Source organism: Monodon monoceros, unplaced genomic scaffold, assembly GCF_005190385.1.
Source record: "Monodon monoceros isolate NGI ecotype Baffin Bay Population unplaced genomic scaffold, NGI_Narwhal_1 Super_Scaffold_12, whole genome shotgun sequence".
NCBI lineage: Eukaryota > Metazoa > Chordata > Mammalia > Artiodactyla > Monodontidae > Monodon > Monodon monoceros.
The window spans coordinates 168,941,842-168,961,605 of NW_021703768.1; the positions used below are offsets into that span (position 1 = coordinate 168,941,842).

At 49.6% G+C, this 19,764-nt stretch overlaps 1 protein-coding gene across 1 annotated transcript in view; it reads right to left on the minus strand.

The window, feature by feature from the left end:
* The window catches only part of AP1M1 (adaptor related protein complex 1 subunit mu 1), a 30,097-nt gene extending 11,443 nt beyond the window's left edge, over positions 1–18,654 (minus strand). Inside the window, exons 1-5 of the mRNA XM_029217709.1 lie at positions 18,440–18,654; positions 12,427–12,583; positions 9,877–9,944; positions 8,039–8,169; positions 7,057–7,204 (exon numbers count right to left, since the gene is read on the minus strand). Coding sequence (XP_029073542.1) covers positions 7,057–7,204; positions 8,039–8,169; positions 9,877–9,944; positions 12,427–12,583; positions 18,440–18,481 — 546 coding nt within the window. The 5' untranslated portion in view covers positions 18,482–18,654. The remainder of the gene's footprint in view (positions 1–7,056; positions 7,205–8,038; positions 8,170–9,876; positions 9,945–12,426; positions 12,584–18,439) is intronic.
* Positions 18,655–19,764: the final 1,110 nt, after the last annotated feature.

The window sequence follows — 19,764 nt, forward strand, 5'->3', positions numbered from 1 at the left end:
ATGGCCCTTCGCCCCTGGGCTCCAGGCAGCTGGCACTACCACCTGCCTTACTCTGCGGGTCCTCCGTGTTCCCCCCCGACAGTCTGCCCTTAGATCCCCTTCTCTGGGGGGCTATCTCCCCTTGGGGAGTTGGGACTGCACCACCCTCTATAGCTGAATGATGGGAAAGAAGGCTCAGGAAGTGGAGACAAAAGCCATGCAGCCTCTAAGGCTAATCCTGGCCACCTGGGCAGCAACCAGGACGGTGCTGAGGCGTGACTGGCAGCCCAAAGCTGGTGTCTTCCCCAGGGTGGGCATGGAGGAGATGTTTGCCGGGGGATCGGCTGCCTAATTATACTAGTACAACAAGATTTTCAGAATCTGGAGGCCAATGTTGACTCTGAAGGCCGCCAGTTCTGCAATCAGACTTAGGAAGGTGTGTTCCAACATGACTGGGATGTCCATACCTGCCTCTTGCTGCCCCTTGTATGGAAGAACAGGGGTCCTTGGGCAGTGCCATGTGTAGGGACACACTGCGGCTGGGACGCCCCTGAACTCCCAGCACTTTCCCAGGCAGTTGTTTATAAGCTGCTCCCTGGGATTGCTTCTCCACCTTAGGACACCCTACAGCCATGTTCTGGGCTCAGTAAACAATTCAGACGAAGGTCCTCAGGCAGGAGGGGAACGCAGTGAGTCAGGCCACTGTCTTGCCTCATGGCTTAGTAAGTAAGAGAGCAAATACGTTTATATTCAGTCCACTGGGAGAATCTTTTTGGAAAGCACTGTTACTTAGCAATTGCATGTCTGGGAACTCGGCCCTCCAGAAATCCTGCCCAGATAAGGGAGATGCCCAAACACACATCTGAGGATAAGCAATCATGCTCATTTCTGCACTGGCTGTAACAGTCAGAAATGGGCACACCTAAGTGGCCCACATGACTGGATTGACCCAGCCAATCCTTGTCTGCCCAAGTAATGGGAGTGAGGCCCTCTCCCGAGAGGTGACAGGCAGGCTGCAGGTGAGATGGAACTGGCCTGCATCACCCTTTCTCCACCACTGACTACAGCTATAAAACCTGGGCAGGATGCACGGGCAACTACTGGAAGACTGAAAAGGTGGATCTGGGAGGAGCCGACTGAATGAGCAGTCCTCCCTACCCCGCTACCCATGTGAAAGTGCAGCAGAAACCTGGAAGTGGAACCAAGAAGTACGGTGCAGTCAGAGCTTGTGGAAGCCTCTGGCTCTAGCTCCAGGGCCAGAAGGGGAACTCCTGCCGCTCAGGAGGAGTATGGATATCCCTCATTTACCCTCTTTTCTCTGTTTTCTCACGTCCCAGGCCCTAGGCAATTCAGCTGCCTTTCCGAGAGGGTGGGGCAAACCCAGGATTTCAGCCCAAGTGCAGACAAGCGCGAGAGTAGGAATCTAGAGCCCCGAGTTTTTGGCCACAGAACCAAAAAGGGAAGCCCCCAGCCAGAAAGCACCAGGTAGAGAGCAGAGAGTGAAAGGTTCAGGTAAGCAACCTCATGAAGTTGTTTATGTCTCCAGATCTCTCTAGAACCAGGCATGCATGGATATGATCCTAATTAGCATACCAAAGACATCAAGAACCAAACTCTCCCCAGTCCCTGAGGGACCACTGGGCAGTGCATATTTGGGATAGATTTAAATAGCAAAGGGCACAAAGGCTTTGAAAACTGAACTGATTCTCATGGCCCATAGAGTGGGGGTTGAAACTTGTGGCCTGAACCTAACCAGGACAATTGTCAGCTAAAACAAACAAACAAACAAAATCAACATTTTCTGTATAGTTTAAATAAGACCTAGAATCTTACCCCAGGATATAATCTAAAATTACTCAGCATACAAAGAACCACGAAAATTTCAGCTCACATGGAAAATACAATCAACAGACACCAACAATGATATGGATATTGGGATTATCTGACAAAGACATTAAATAGCTAGGATAAAAACTGCAAACACTCTTGCAACAAACGTCAAACTAGAAAGTCTTGGGAAAGAAACAAGACTATAAGAAGAAGAATCAAATGGAAATTTTAGAACTGAAAAATACAATAACAAAAAAATCACTGAATGGGCTTAATAGCAGAATGGAGGTAACATAGGAAACGGTCAGTGAACTTGAAAGCAGATCAATAGGACTTATCCAATCTAAACAACAGAGAGAAAAAAAAGATGGAATAGAATGAACAGCGCCTCAGAGACCCTTGGGACAATAACAAAAGGTCTAACATTTATGTCACTAGAGTCCAGACGGAAACGAGAAAGAGTGAAATGGTGAAAACATATTTTAAGAAATAATGGATGAAAACATCCCGAGTTTAGTAAAATACATAAATCTACAGATCCAAGAAGCTTAACAAGCCCCAAACAGTAGGAATCCAAAGATATCCATACCTAGACACATTATAAGCTATCTGCTGAAAACTAAAGACAAAGAAAAAATGTGGAAAACAGCCAGAGAAAAACAACACATTACCTACAGGGGAATACCGATTCGAGTGGCTATGGATTTTCATCAGAAACCATGGAGCCCAGAAGGAAGTGACACAACATTTTTAAGGTACTAAAAGAGAACTGTTAACCCAGAATTTGATATCCAGTGACAATATCCTTTTGGAATGAAGATGAAATAAAGACATTCTCAGATGAAGGAAAACGAAGGGAATCTGTAGCCAGTAGGCCTGTTTTGAAAGAACTGCTAAAAGAATCTTTTTAGATGGAACTGAAATTGTACCAGAAGGAAACCTGGAAAATTGGAAATGAGGGGAGAGCAACAGAAATAGTAAATATCTGGGTAAATATGGTAGAGTCTTCTTTTTCTCCTCTTGATCTTTAAAGTATGTTTGACAATCAAAAGCAAAAATTTTAACACTGTCTAATATGGTTTTCAATGTATACAGATGAATATACAGGACAACTCTATAATGGGGCAGTAAAGTTTCTAAATTCCAATTGAAGCTGTAAAATATTAACTCTAAGTAGAGTATTTTATAGCAACCACTAAAATAACTATACGAAGAAAAAAAGGTAGAGTGAAGAAACAAAATGGAACACTACAAATGTTCAAAAAGATCACAGAAAGATAGGAAAAGGAAACAAAGGAATGAAAAACAGAAGGCAAGTAACAGTTACAGTAAGTATAAATGCTCTAAATATATAAAAGGCAGAGACTGTCAGAATGGATTTAAAAAATGACTCAATTATATGTTTTCTACAAGATATATGGCACAGGTAAGTTAAAAGTAAAAGGATTAAAAAAAAAAGGAGTAAAAGACATATACCATGTAAACACTAATCAAAAGAATTCTGGAGTGACAATATTAATAACAAAACAGACCTCAGAGCAAAAAAATTATCAGGAATAAAGAGGGACATTATATAATGATAAAGGGGTCAGTTCACCAAGAAAACAGAAGAATCCTAAATCCATTTGCACCTAATAACAGAACTTCAAAATATGTGAAGCAAAGACACAGACAAATTCACAATTATAGCTGGAGATTTTAATGCTCCTTAGTAACAGGTAGAACCAGTAGACAGAAAATTAGCAAGAATTGCCAGAAGAATTGAACAATGCCATTAACCAACTGGATTTAATTGGTATTTACAGAACACTCTCTCCAACAAGAGCAGAATATACATTTTTTTCAAGGGTACATGGAACATTCACCAAGATAGATCATATTCTGGATCATTAAAACAGACCTTAACAAACTTTAAAGAATTGACAGTATATAAACTATATTCTCAGACAATAATAGAATTAAATTAAAAATCAATGACAGGGACTTCCCTGGTGGTCCAGAGGTAAAGAATCCGCCTTACAATGCCAGGGACATGGGTTCGATCCCTAGTCAGGGAACTAAGATCCCACGTGCCACAGGGCAAATAAGCCCACGTGCCACAGGGCAAATAAGCCCACATGCCACAACTACTGAGCTTGTGCACCTCAACTAGAGAGCCTGTGTGCCTCAAACTACAGAGCTCACGTGCTCTGGAACCTGCGCACCACAACTACAGAGCCCATGCACCCTGGAGCCTGGGCGCCACAACTGGAGAAGAGAAAACCTGCACGCCACAGTAGAGAGAAGCCCGTGTGCCACAATGAAGATCCCACATGCTGCAACTAAGACCTGATGCAGCCAAAAATAAATAATAAAAAATATATATATAAATAAATAATAAATAAATCTTTAAAAAAATCAATGACAATGAGATAACAGAAAAACCTGCAAACATTTAGAAATTAAACAACACTTTTATTAAATAAGCCATGGGTCAAAAAGAAAGTCTCAAGGGAAATTTAAAAATATTTTGAACAAAAATGAAAATCCAACATATCAGTGTAGGATACAGCTAAAGTAGTGCTTAGAGAGAAATTTACAGCATTAAATGTTTATATTAGAAAAGAAGAAAGTTTCAAATTAGTATCTTTAGTTTCCACTTTAAGAAACTAGAAAAAGAAGAGCAAAATAAGCCAAAATCATGAGGAAGAAAATATTAGAGATAAGAGCATAAATCACTGTGATTGAAAACAGAAAAATAATAGAGGAAATCAATGATATCAAAAGTTGATTCTTTGTGAAAATCAATAAAACAGATAAACCTCTCATAAGACTGGCAAAGAGAAAAGAAAGAACATAAATTACCAATATCGGAAATGAAAGAGAGTGTATCAGTACAGACCCTGTACACATGAAAAAGGTAATAAGGGAATACTATAAACAACACTGTGCATAGAAACTCAGTGACTTAGATGAAATAGATCAATTTCTTAAAAACAGCAAACTACCAAAACACACTCGAGATGAAACAGAAAACCCAAATAATCCTATAACCATTAAATAATTGAAATTCGTACTGAAAAATAAGTCTCCAGGCTCAGATAGTTTTGCAGGTGAATTCTACCAACTAAAATTAAAAATAAACAATTTACAATGGCTTCCAAAAAATGAAATACTTAGGTATAAATCTAACAAAAAATTTGTACATGGTAAAAACTAGAAAATGCTGATGAAAGAAATCAAAGATGACCTAAATGTATAGAGAGAGACATACTGCACTCATGGATTGTGAGACTTAATATACTAAAGATATCAAATCTCCCCAAATTGATTAATAGAGTTATTTAACACAACACCAATCAAAATCCCAGACAAGCTGATTCTAAAACTCTACACAAAGGAACTAAAGAGCTAAACAATTTTGAAAAAGAAGAATGTTGTGAGAGTCACATTATCTGATTTTCAGACTTACTATAAAGTTACAGTTATCAAGACAGTGTGGTTATTGGTGAAGGAACAGATATACAGATCGATGGAAAAGAACAGAGTCCAGAAATAGAGTTACACAATATGGCCAATTGTTCTTTGACAAAAACGCAAAAGCAATTCAATGGAAAAAGGATAATATTTTCCAAAATGATTTTACAACAAATGAAAAAAAATGTTCAATATGCAAAAAAATGGATATATGCCTCACACCTCAAATAAAATTTAAGTCAAAAATATCATAGACCTAAATGTAAAACTATAAAACTTTTAGAAGAAAATTTAGGAGAAAATCTATGTGACCTTGGGTTTGACAATGAGTTCTCAGACATGGCACCGAAAGCTTAATCAATTTAAAAAACTGACATTTGGACTTTCTCAAAATTAAAAACTTTTGCTCCGTGAAAGACAATGCCAATAGAATGAAAAGAAAAGTGACAGGCTAGGAGAAAATATTTGCAAATCACATATGTGACAGAAGACTTTATCCAGAATATATAAAGAACTTTCAAAACTCAACAATCAGAAAACAAACAACTCAAAAATGATCAGAAGATATGAAGAGACACTTCTCCAAAGAGCATAATGACGACAAAGAAGCACATAGAAAGATGCTCAACATCATTAACCATTAGGGAAATGCACATTAAAGCCATGATGAGACACCTATTAGGATGACAGAAATAAAAATGTTGATCAAGGATGTGGAGCAACCGGAACTCTCATCTGCTACTGGTGAAAATGCAAAAATGTTAACAGCCACTCTGGAAAACAGTTTGGCAGTTTCTTACACAGTTAAACATACACTTACCATATGACCCAGCAATCCCACTGCAGGGTATCTGCCGTAGAGAGATGAAAACTTCTGTCCACACATAAACCTATACATGAAATGTTTATAGCAACTCTTTCAACAACTGCCAAACATTGGAAACAACCCAGATGTCCTTTGATGGGTGAATGGATAAACATACTGTAGTTCAACATATAAAATAAACAAATATAAGAAGAAATAAACTTTTGATAACAGAGCAACTTGGATGAATCTCAAAGGCATTATACTGAAAGAAGCTAGATTCAAAGTGACACACACTGTATGATTCCACTCATACAACAATCTCAAAAAGACAGAACTATAGTGATGAAGACCAGATCAGCAGTTGCCAGGGGTTGGGAACAGGCAGGAGGGTGTGACTACCAAGAGGCAGCATCCAGGGAGGTTTCTGAGGTGATGGAGCTGTTCTGATTCCTGGTTATGATAACGGGTACACAAATCTGTACATGTGCTAAAATTCATAGAAAATATGGTCAATTACCAAATAGTAACTTAAAAAATAAAATTAAAAAACAAACAAACAAACATACACAAAACAGTAAAAACCAAAACACCCCAAAAACAAGTCACAGGAGAACTACATCTTATGCTCTCAGTTTCACAGAAAAACAATGTATGTCTGTATATCTACAGCACGAGGTCCCAAAGGATGACAATGAATCCTTAAGCGATGTGGCCTTTCTGATTACAGAGCCCTTCACTTTCAAACTCTATACACTGCTTTTTTTTTTTTTAATGATGTGCATGCATTCACTCTAAATAAGAACAGAAACTAATGAAGATAAAACAAGCTCACATTGCAATGAGCAGCCCAACCTGAATCCCACTGATCTGCTATCACACAGAAACTGCCTGTTTCTCAGGGCCTTGCTAGTTTTAAAAGTAGAGCTGCTTTTATTTCCAATCATGGAGAAGATAAAATTTAAAAAAAAGAAAAGGAAGCCTACCAGGAGATTGACGGACTCAATGACGTCCAAGAACACCTCGTTCTTCCGGTACTTGATGCCCTCAGAGCGCCAGGACACTGCGTTGGTGACGGTGGCTGGGGGCCGTGGGGCCCCTGTTTCCAACTTGTGGCCTTCCTGAGTTATGTACCTGTGGGCCCGGGCTCACAGTTAAGCAGCTCAGGCACAGACATTCTTCAAAACAGCCCCTCCCTGTAGCCAGGGAGGGCAGGCTCTGGTTTCACCTGAGGCTGTTTAACACAAGAATATCTTACGATTTCCAAAGCCTCCAACAAACTCTTCAGTTACAGTGAGTGCAGAGTGGTCACTTTTAGGGAGCCAAGGAGACAGTGTTGGTGAGGAAAACAAGAAGTGGGCATGAAGTGCTCCCCCGCTGGGGGTGCAGAAGGGACCAACCTCCTAGGGGTGTAACCTGGTGACCCTGATTCCACTTGGGGAACAACAGATGTGAGATGTGCTGAAGTTCATGTGGCTTCTCTGAGTGTCCCTCTACTCCCCTGTAAAACGGGAAGACAGCACCCCTGATTGTGAATGGAGTGAAAAAAGTGCTGGCACAGGGCCTGGTTCACAGGAAGTGCTTAATCCACGGTGACTGTTACTTGATGGGCAGGATTCCAAAGGAGGGAGATTTTTCATCATAGCTTCATTTATGACAATAAAAACAAAGGCAGGTGACTCCCTAATAACAAGCCATTTAGCACACTTCTGTGGATGGAAATGAAGACCTCGCAACAGGAAAAATGCTCATGCTACGCACGGATGCTGCGTGGAAAAAGGACCCACAACTGTCCCAGTGACTTAGTAAACTTCTGGTGTGGCTGGAGACAGGGCAGGGGGACCAACAACATGAACATACGTTTGCTTCCTCCACCTCCAAACCTGCTGACGACATCAATGTTGTGACGTCACCCAGGACGGGCCTGACCCCCGCCCCCCATCCCCGGGCCCCATCCCACCCACTCACTCCTGCAGGATCTTGCTGTCTGTGGTCTGGGGGTAGCCGAAGTCCATGAGCTCATCCAGCAGCTCGTAGATGATGACGAAGTTGTCGCGGATACTCTCCTCTTCCAGCTCCTTGAAATATTCTGAAAATACCTGTGGTGTTGCGTGGGGGGCAGATCGTTGAGAGGAAGGACGAGGAGGGGGTGAACGCTTGCACGAGTTCATTTGCCCTTCGTGCCCTGAGGCCCCTGCTAACAGCCCTTTTGTCCACGAGCTGCGTTTGTCCGTTTCCCAGAGTGCTATGGACGAGGCCTTGGGCTCAGGGAATGTGGGCAGGAGGACAGCACTGGCCGCCTATGAGGCGGGAACCAGGCTGGGGGAGTACAGGCGTCAGGCCTGGTCAGAAGCCCCACCCCTGCGGGCCCACTCTCTTCCCCTCCCTGACAGACACTCCCAGGCCTGGGGCCCCTTCCCACTCCAGCCAGGAGTGACTCAGGTGAGGGACAAGAACCACTGCGGGGGGACAAGTGGCTCTTCCAGCCTCCTCCGGCCTCCCTGAACTCCAGTCTGTACAGCTGTGCCTGCAGACGAATCTGCCCCATTTCAACAGAAAATTAAGAGGATCAAAGCAGGGATGCCAAAGGAGACAAAGGGCAGAGGAGCTTGGTCGAAGCTCTTTCATGAGCACAAACACTGAAGCAGAAAGGCAATGCCAAACATTTCAGGGAGGAGAACCTTCCTCCTTCCCGCTTCCCCGTCTCCACGCCCCAGGACTGCAACCGCTGGGCCTCTCCTCTGAAATCACAGGCAGCGCAGCCCGGCCTGCGACAGCTCCGGAATGCAGGCCTACTCCTCAGCCTGCACCCGGGGCCTCCCCGGGGGACATGCTGCTCTCCTGCCCCCATGTCCTCACTGCCCACACCAGCCTGTTCCCCAGCGTCTGGCGTAGATGGCTCCTGATCGGGCTGCACAGGGCACCATCTGAGGGATGAAAGCTTTCCTGGGCCCACCCCAGGCCTCCTGGGCCCAGCTGCCCACTTTCTTCAACCCCACAGCCCCCACTTTGGCCGCACCCCTCCATCTCTCTCCTGGAAACTGGCCTGGCCTCCCAGCTGCCTTCAAGTGCTTTTTCTACTCAGCAGCCAGAGATGATCTTACCTCGAATCAGGTCTTGTCAGTCTCCTGCTTAGTGCCCTCCACCATCTCTCGCGAGACTTGGAACGAAATCTGAACTCCTCACTAGGCCCTGTACATCCGGCCCCTGCCCACCTCGCCCACCCCTATGGTCTAGCCCCGTCACCTTGCTGATAGCAGCCCCACACTCTGTCCTGAGCACACTGGCCCACCTGATGTTCCCTGACTGCACCACGTGCACTCCCCCGCCAGGGCCTTTGCATGTGCTGCTCTCTGCCTCCCCAGCTGTCAGCTGGGCCTGCTGTGTGTCACCTCTCTCCAAGGTAGGGCCTCGGGCCTCTGTGCCTTTAGGCCCCGCCCCCACAAGATTCTGAACAGAACTTGGCTCCGCCCTCCTCCTGCTTATCCCACCTTCCTAATCTCTGACTCATCTGGTTACCCTCCACCCTTCCACAGCCAGCTAGGGGGCATACCTGTCCCTCTTGGAGTCATGGCGCACCTGGCCTGAGCCCCACCTCCCGTTCACTTTCCTCTCTTCACCAGGCAGAGGGGCAACTAAGGCCACAGAATCCCATTCACAGATCACGTGGAGCTCCCCCATCTCACTTCTGGGGTTCCAGCTCCAAACTCCCTAGGGATGCTGCAGCCCTCGGGAGGCTGGTATGATGAGGCACACTGCAGTGCCAGGGCGACGGATACCCCTGTGGCCCCTGTGGCTCAACTCACCTGCACCACCTTGTAGAGGAAGGAGAACACCAGTGACACGCACGCGTTCTTCTTAGAGGTGGCGACCACTGCGTGGCGGCTGCAGTCAAGGAGCAGTCAGAGGCCTGGGCTGCCACCCCACAGACCCCAGTTCACTGCATGTTTTGGAGCCACCCCAAGCCATGACTCGGCCCTCAGCGGGTTACCGACCTCCTGGTCTGAGCTGGGCCTGGGACACAGCAGTTACAGCCAGAGGAGGTCCCGGCTCCCAGGGAGCGCTCAGCTGACAGAGGGGCAGCAGGGGTCACAGGGAACCCACCCCAGCTGCTGGGTAGCGGGGGCTGCCCTGAGGAGGTGATGCCTGAGCTGAGGGCTGAAGCCCAGGGTGTGGTAGAGGGCACTTCAGGTGGGATGAGCAGCCTGGGGCAGGAGGAGGTAGTGCGGGTCATCCAGGAGCGGAAAGCAGGAGCACTGTCAGCCCTTCTCCAAAGCCCATCGCTTACGTGACCCTCCTGAGGTCCAGGGCTCCCCAGGCAGGCTCCGGCGGAAGCAGCCGGGGCCAATTGTAGCTCAAGCCTTTCTTTGCCCCTGAAGCAAACCTTTTGAATGAAGCCTCCATTTTCTCACTAGTATGATGGGGGCCTGAGAGTGGATTTACTGAGGTGATGTATGTAAAGTGTCTGGCACACTCCCTCTGATGGGCGGCGGGGGACGGCGGGTGGGTGCAGGGTATGTCCTCACCTCTTGGGGTCAGTGTATACTGGGCACTTCCTGTTCCTCTCTCCTTAAAGGGCCTCAAGCCACCCAGGGAGGCCAGCTCCTGTGCACTGCGCCCTGGCCATTCACAACAAGCCTGTGCCGCTCCAGTGCCAAGCTGTGAGCTCTGGGAGGGAGAAAGGGACTGCCTCTACCTCACTTCCTGCCTCAGCTGGCCCAGCGCAGGGCCCCAGGAAATGGAGCTGGGCCAGTCAAAGGAGTGCTGGCTTCCCACCTCTAGTCCGGGCAACATGCCGTCCAGGTGCTCTCTAAGGAGGGGCAGAGGGCACCTCTGACCCTCATGGCTGGGCCTTGCTGGAAACTGCCACCTGACGATGGAACTCAGGCTGGAACTCAGGCAGGGTGTGCTGGGCACTGGCACCCAGAGGGGCAAGCCCTCGATGTCTCCTCCCTGGCTGCCCATGCGTGAGACACTGGGGCCCAACTGGAAACTGGTCTGACGGCTCCTGCTGCGCTGACACAGCTGCCCCTCCCTCCTCTCCATACCCGGGCAACCACTGCCCAGAGCCAGGGCAGCTTCCAAGATAGCCAACTCTTGGCTCACAGGCCACCTGTCATACTCTACAGAGCTGCCCCTGAGGCCTTCCAGAGAGGGGTGAAGAAACAGAGGCACGATGAAGGGAGCCAGACCTCAGGGCACTGGATGAAGGTCCCAGGCCAACACCTCCCACCCTGTAACATGTACACAAATCACTAGGGATGGCCTTGCTACAATGCAGATTCTGACCCAGCAAGGCTGCATGGGATCTGGGATCCTGCATTTCCAAAAGGCTCCCAGGGGATGCTCGGGCCCGTGGACCACACCTGCACTAGCGAGGTCCTGTGTGTCTCCGTGAACACGGGAAAGGGGACAGAACCCACGTCTGCTGGGTGTGATCATATGCACCAGCTCAACGGGCCCTAACAGTCCTGCCCTCACTGGACTGTGGGAAGGTGAGGACTTGCCTCCAGTCACATAGCTACTGGAGCTTGGGTCTGAACAGGGCTGTGTGCTGCAAAGCCATGCCCTTCTTGCAGCAGTGCGGATACCAGAATGTGCCTGACCAAAGCCATGGGGGGCTGGTCAGACCTCACGGATGGAAACTGGCTCAGCCAGGTCTCCACATGAGCCTCAGCATGGGGGGCTCTGAGATCTGGGCAGGGTTGGGAGGAATCTCTCCCCTCCTCTGTATCCCACCACCCTTCATGATCCAGGTCACCACCCTGCCCACCTGGACGCCAACCTCCGCCTCCCCACCCCTCCCTATGTCCACTTCCGATCTCTGAAGTCTGGCATCCACTCAGCAGCCAGAGACTTTCAGAAAATGCAAACGTGCCCGTGTCACCCCTCTGCCTGAAACGTTCCGAAGACTTCCCAACACACTTAAGGTGATTTCCTATGAGGCCTTGCAGTGCACACCCTGCTGACCACTTGGGCCCTGCTCCTACCATGCAACCCCCTCCAGGGCTCCGGTCACCCCCCACTACAGCTTCGGAATGAGACTTCACCTGGGCTAGTGCTCCTTGTGCCGGCCAACTCCCATGGCTGGCAGACACCTGGCCTTCCTGCAGGTCTCCTCCAGGATGTCACCTCCTCAGGGAACCCTTCCTGGCTCCCTGGACCTCTGTCACACTGGTCATCCTTGGGCAGCAGGGAGCTCCAGAAAGACAGGGCTGTGCCTCATGGCCCCCACTGGCCTGAGCCAGCCCTGGGTCAGCCGGGGCAGGGGCTGGCAGCCCTCAGTTGCACGTGTGTGTGTATGCACACACATGTCCACACAGGGGCCCCCTGGGAGCCCCCTAGCCAAGGGATACGATACAGGTTGTTGTGCTTGATCCACATGAAGCGGACTCCCCCATGGGCCAGGATAGGTGACAGCATCCCCTCCTCCTCTTTCTCCATCAGGATGGGCATGAAGTGCTCCACCTCCGACATGTCCACGTCACCGCGGTAGTTCCGGCAGATGAGCACCTGGGTGGAGGTGGAAGACAGGGAAGACATTTTCATCTTGAGTTCCACCAGCGGATGGCTGGGGTGGGGGGTGAGACGCACCAGCTTCCTTCCCTCCAGGGACCCTAAACACACCTGTCCATCAAAGGGCCATCTGATCTCCATCCCCCAGGGGATTCCTCAAGGAAAGCATTTCGCCAAGTGAACTTCCACAGGGGCCAGTGGGAATCTTCCCAGAGGGAGCGTGGAGGGGGGCTATAGGGCAAGAGTCCAGGACCGCGTCACTCGGGAGATGCCAGGTTAAACAATGTCCCATAGGCTCTCATTGCAGATCTTCTCAGAGCCTTTCTGTGCTAATGAGCCCTGCTCTTCTGTCTGTGTCAGGAGAGGGACACTGCTAAGTGTTCACATCTACTAGAACCTGCCTGTGGCCTGAAGAGAAGCTCTTCTCCTCATCTCTCTCTCATGGCCTGTGGGTCTGGATGTGAAGCATCACTGCCGATAGGAAAGGAAAATGGGACAACCACTTTGGTAAAGTTTGACAGGTTCTCAGAAAGTTATAATCCAGCTTATAACCCAGCCATTACTCTCTTAGGTATTCACCCAAGAGAAAGGAACCATACGTCCACATGAAGATGCATGCATGGATGTTCACAGCAGCTTATTTTAAATAGACTCAGGCTGGCGAGAATGCCAACGTCCTTCAAGAGGTGAATGGAGACGTAAACTGTCCAGCCACACCATGGAACACTCCTCAGCTATGAAAAGGAATGACTACTGACACTGGCAACAGCATGAGAGAATCTCAGGATCACTGAGCCGAGTGAAAGAAACCAGACAATGAAGAACATATCTACGTGATTCCACTGAAATAAATCAATCCTGGGAAATGGTAACAGAAAACACATCAGTGGCTGCCTGGGGACAGGCTGGATACAGACGGGTGTGAGGAAGCTTTAGGGGGTGATAGAATATGTGTTTATGGTTTCCTGGGTATACACAATGACTGAACTCACCAAACTATATGCTTTAAATAAACACAGTCTGTTACATGGAAGTTACACCTCCCTGAAGGAATGAAAAAGGAGGTGTGAAGCTATGCCATTCTGAGCAGGGCCCCATTTGGAGATGCCACCTAGAGCTGCTGCCACTCTTGTGTGTCCATGAGGACAGCTGGCAGTATAACTCAGTAATAGGCTGAGAATGACATCGCAGAGCTGACGAGCCTGGGAGCCGCCTGCCTCAGAACCTGTAGTTTCATAAGATGCATTGTCTTACTGTTACAAGCCAGAGACAGACAGAGAGAGAGAGAGAGAGAGAGAGAGAGAGAGAGAGAGAGAGAGAGAGAGAGAGAGAGAGAGAGGGAGAGAGGGAGGCTGAGAGAGGGCCACATCATCCGAGGAGGTAGATTTCGTCAACAATCGCTTGGAAAAGCCAAGAGAGGGGAAGCGGAGGGGGCGTGAGAGGAGAAGGGAGAGAGGGAGAGAGAGAGAGAGAGAGAGAGAGAGAGAGAGAGAGAGAGAGAGAGAGAGGGAGAGAGAGACAGAGAGAGAGCAGGCGAGTGAGCAGGCGAGAGAGAACCTTCCTTTTCTAGTTTCTCCTTTGTGGCCTATGGGCAAGGAACCCTGTGCCCTCACTGCTGTTCAGAAGGCCTCTTAGAGACTCAGCACCCAGTGGGTGAGCTTGTGGGTACCTGGACCAGGCCCTGGCACAGGGATTCCCACATACCCTCTCATATATTCTTTGCCAGGAGTATATATTGCCTCATATACTCCCCCCACCATGAAGCAGGACTGATATTTTTAAAGAGATGGACAGTGATGTCCAGAGAGGTGGCACCACCTGCCTGAGGTCACACAGCGAACAAAGGTGAGCCAGGATTCTAACCCCACTTCTCACTCCCTTCAGGGCCACTTCTGCTTGATAAATCTTGCTTTCCTGGGCTTCCCAAGCCCACTTTCTACCCCATGTATCCAATTTTGGGGGATGCCACGGGCATGGAGTCCCCGGGCCCCCAGTGTGTTCAAAGGAAAGAGCAGGGAGCAATTTATTTTGCTCACCTTCATCACCAAGGCTGCGGAGAGGTCCACTCATTCATACCATCTACCATACATCATGCTGGGCCTGGAGACACGGGTGACCAAGACAAACAGGGTCCCTGCACTGAGACAGCTGGTCAGGGGGAAATGAGAGACTCTGCAAGGGTATGACCTTCAAACTGAGGCCTGAGGGGACAGGCAGGATAGAAGCAGAGGGACCAGTGTGGCTAAAGCCATGGGGTTAGGGGTGCAGCCCATGTGGGCATACCTAGGAGCACCGGTTAGGTAGAGTAGGGGCAGCCTCGGAGCTGCAGGTCAGGACAAAGGCAGGAGACAGGACAGATTGGAGGGAGGCAGGCAACAATGAGGGGACAATCCTCAACCCCTGCTGCTGATCTTGACCCCACAATTCCTTCCTCGCAGAGAGACAGGTGTTCTTAAACAGAATCAGATCAGATTGCTTCTCGTTTAAACTGCTGCTACGCCAGCCTCCCCTCATACAGAACAAACTGCAAGTCCATCCCCATGGCATGTCTTCACAGCCCCTCCAATGCCTCTCCATCCATGCTCCCCGGGCTCACCCCATTCCAGCCATCCTGGTCAGCACCCTAGCCCTCTCTAAGCCATCTACATTTGCTCCTGCCTCAGGGACTTTGCACTTGCAGTTCCCTCTGCCCAGAATGCCCTGGCCTAGATCTTCTCGGTTCTCAGACCTGAGCTCAGACGGCACCTCCTCCAAGAAGTCTTCCCTGCTCACCCTGGCTAAGATCATATCCGGCCCCTTTCCACTCCCAAGCCCACCTTACCTTCACTGCCCACATTACCACTGCATTATATATTCGTATCCTCATTTATCATCTGTCGCTTCTACCAGAGTCTAACACTCCCTGAGAACAGTGACCACTTTCGTCTCGTTTACGGCTGTGTCCCAGCACCCACAACAGAGCCTGGCCCATAGTAGCTGCTCAGTAAAGTCTGTGCAGTGAACATGGCAGTGAGGAAAAGGAGGCCAGGATAATGCCCATGTCTCCAGTGTGGGCAGCTGCATGGATAGTGGTGTCAATCACTGAGATGGGGAGAGAGAGCAGGGCTGGCAGGTGGCAGGGAGCTCATCTGGGGAAACGCCAAGTTTGCGGTGGCCGTGAGACCTCCAAGGTGTCCTGGAGGCCTGTGGATCTCCAGATAAGTGCTCTGGACTTTGGAACAAATTTGAGAGTCATTGGCACAGTGATATAAATCAAAGCCTGCCTCAAGGAGAACAACAGTACGGGAGGCACGCCAGGCCCAAGCATGAGGAGCCGACGTCCAAGGGGAGGGCAGAAGATGAGGGGCAGCAGTCAGTGAGAGAAACGGAGAAAACAGAGAGCACTGCAACCTCGAGGCCAACAGAAGCCTGCCGAGGAGGAGCGTAGTAGTGGTGTCAGAAGCTGCAAAGAAGCAAGAAAGATAAGGGCAGAGAAATATCCACGGAGGGCTTTCTATCAGCTGAATGTGGCCCCGCTGGTTTCCTCGGTCATCAGAGGCTCTGGCTGGCAGGTAGATGTGTGGTTGTGAATTCCCTGACCTTATTTTTTATTAAATGAAGTCTGCGCAGAAGGCAAACTTTCAAAACATGAGGTCCATGGGGAGTGGAATAATAAATGGCGTGATGGTCACTGAGGATGGGAGGCAAACCCACAGCTGCCTCAGGAGCTTCCTGAAAGGCACGTATAATCATGCTTCTTCCAGGCTATTGTCTCCTTATGGTGGCTGTTCCTTCTTGGGATCAAAGTGGTTCCCTCTGTCCTGCTCTCCCGTCTGGACATCCTCAACACCCACGGCCCTCTTGGTGCCATCCTCCAGGCTCCAGCGTTAACCAGGACTTTTGGCTTGCCAGGGCCAGCAGGCCCACTGTGACACCTCCTCGTTCACCTGACTGCCACCTGGTCACCTTCCCAGCTCTGGCATCTCCCTCCTCCAGGAAGCCTTCTGTAAACACTTCTCTTCCCGCCAGCCCAAACTGAGGATGGGTAACTGCATTACCTGGGGCCTTGTCCTTATGGCTAATGGGATCTGACCATTTGGATCCATGTGTCTGCTTGGATCTGTCAGCTTCCATGCATCTCCTCTACCAGAGCTCAAGGTCCGTGGGGACTAACATGGCCTGTGGACCATGGATGGTGCTGAGCCTGCCTGGTGCGTCTGCTCAGCGAGTTCACACACTCGCCCTAGGTCATGCAGCTGAACAGCAGATGCAGGTTTTGAGCTCAGCCCTAACTCCTCAGTCACAGAGCGATGGTCCGCACTGGAATTGGTGCCTACTAGGTGCTCATGAAATGTTTGCTGAAGAAATGAGTGATCTGAGTAGGCAGCCTGTAGGACCTCTGGTGACACAGTGGCCAGGGAGGAAACAAGAACACGTGCTACAAAGACTTGGGGAACACTGCACCCTCCCAGCTCCTGGTGTGCCCTGTGTCTTTCTTTGCCTCCAAGAAGGTTGAAGAAGGGAGCCTAGTACTGGGTCTCACTAGCTGTTGACTTTGGGTGGCATCCAAGGCAGGCAACCCACTTAAGGGACTCTGGGAAAGTGCTGGGGGTGGGGAATGGAGCAGCAAGGGACAGTCACTTCACCTCTTCACTCCCTGCTGCTTCTGAGCTAACTCCTGCCCACTTCACCTAGGCCCAACACCCGTGTTTCTCTCACTCACTGATGTGGGGCTTGTTTAATATTGTTGGTTCTGCCCTATTCTTGTTACTCCCCAATGCAAGAGGTCTCTTGGCTTCTAGCTGGGATGGACTTGGGGGAAAGCAGCAGGTCACTTCTGAAAAGTTTTGAGATCCCTCCTTTATGAAGCTTTCCCAAAAACCCCTGGGAAAGGCACCCAAGTCCTAGTTATGTCCAATTCCTCCTTCATGTCTCAGCCGGGTTTGTCACTCCCCCTGGGCAGCCCTTCCTGACCCCCAGCAGAGGCTGACTCTCCCTATTATATCATCACTGCTCCACCACTGCAATTTATATTTACTTGTGCTTTTATTTATCATTATTATTTTTTTTACTTGTGCTTTTTGAGATCAGTGTCCCTCTACCACCAGATTGTGAGCTCCAGAAGGACAGGGACTGATTCTGATTTTGCTCCCCAAAGGCAGCCCAAAGCTTAGCACCCTGCCTGGCACTTAGTAGGTGCTCCTCAAACATCAGCTGAATGAACAAATGATTCTGGGTTCAACTCCTAGACCTGCCACTTCTCTGTGACCGGTGTGACCTTGGGCAGGTTGCATCGCCTCTCTGTGCCTCAGTTTCTCCCTCTGTTAAATGACACTCCCACCACCCACTTCACCTGACCCTTGTAACTCAATGTCACAGTGAACGTTAAGAAATCCCTACAGGGACTGGCACAGAAAAATCGCTGAATAAACATAAGCTGCTGCGCTCCCAGAGGGCGGGACTGGCCCGAGGGCACACTGTCCCCGCAACGCCTCACCACCTCTGGTCAAGGGTCGTGCAGCCCCTCGGCGCCAGGCCTGGCTTCCAAGCGGGCTGCGGCCCGCGCTCCCCGGCCCCCACGGAGGCCTGGGCCGCCAGCCCACAGGGGTGAGGGATGAGGGTCTTGCAGCCGGTTACCTGGCAACGGCGGCAGCCCACCGCGTTATCTAGCAACGAGGCAGGACTAAGGCGGACCTAAGACCCCTTCCTGGATACTTAGCAACAGGGTGGAGGCCTCAGGTGCTGCCAAACGGCTTCCTTGCCTAAGACCAGGATGGCTCCCATTGGCCGGTTAACTAGCAACAGGGTGGGTCCCCATGGGGCGAGGCCCCTGCCAGTTGCCTGGCAACGCGGAAGGTGGGGCGCTCTCGGTACCTTGCCCTTCAGGTCCAGCACGTAGACGGCACTGGCGGACATGGTGGCTGCGGAAAGCCTCAGCACTGGCCGAGGGCGGCGGCGACAGCGGGGACTGCCAGGCGGTGAGCCAGGCCGGGTGCACCCCGCGACAGTTCGTTTCCACTTCCGGTCCGGGGAACCTCGGGAACCTCGCGCGGACCGTTATGTCCGGCCGGGAACGAGCTGCCAAGAATGCGCCGGCGCAGGGCGCAGGGCGCGCAGGCGCAGTAAGTCCAATGCGCCCTAATTTCCCGCTCCTCCCTCAAGCATCCCGGAAGTAAGCCGAGAGGGGCGGGGCGGGGCGGGGCGGGGCCGGGGCCGGGGCCGGGCCGACTGAGGCAGGGCACTCTAGCTGCCTGACTGGGCGAAGCCCCTGCAGCTGAAAACCCCACCTTGTGGGCCAAGTTAGGTAAGAGATCCTTGTGGTTGAACCCACCTGGGGCCCAGCCGTATGGAACTCATAGCCTGGTGGGGAAGTCGAAAACAAGTATACAGTCACCAATGGTGATACCCTTTATAGGGAGGGGTAAGGTGGTGGTTACTTGGAAAGAAGTTAAACTCTCTGGCAATTGAGCCGTATCAACAGTCAGTTCCTGTCACCTCTCAGTGTCAACGATTGTCAGTGGACAAGTGTGCCAGTTTATTGCCTGAAATGATCTCCTGAAAGCCACACCCCACTGAACCTAGGCAAAAAGCAGGTGATTTATTTCTGTAGTTAGTGGTCACTGTGGGTAATGCAAACTGTGACCCTAATTAATCTAATTGAATTATATCTCATTTGCTTTTATGAATACTCGGCCTTTGGAGAAATGCCTGCATTCTGTCCCAATGAACCATCACAGTGCCCTGGGCCCAGTCCTGCAGTATCAGAACCATTTACCCAGGCTGCTTGCCTCTCTCTTCTTTTATCTTCTCTACTACCTCCACTTGGGGTTTTCAAAGATAGTTTTTGCAACTCTGTGGTTATACATCCTCTACTTGGGGTAGAGATGTAAGTGCAAGAAAATCCAGAGAAGAAAACTGGAATCTTTAAAGGTTATCAAGTGAATCCTGGGCTGGAAGAATTCTTCCACAAAGCAGCCAACTGAGGCTTTTTGACATCAACTCTCTCTTAAGAAATCCTACCGTGCCTAGCCTCATACCTTGCCCAACTTATTGCAATGTTTTAGAAAAACATGTCTTTTTTCTAACTACAAAACTGTACATCTCACTGAAGAAAAACCGAGGAAATGCCAAAAAGCATAAGGCAAAAAGAAAAGCCACCCAGGAGAGGCAACCCTTTCCATTATGGAGGATTCCTTTTC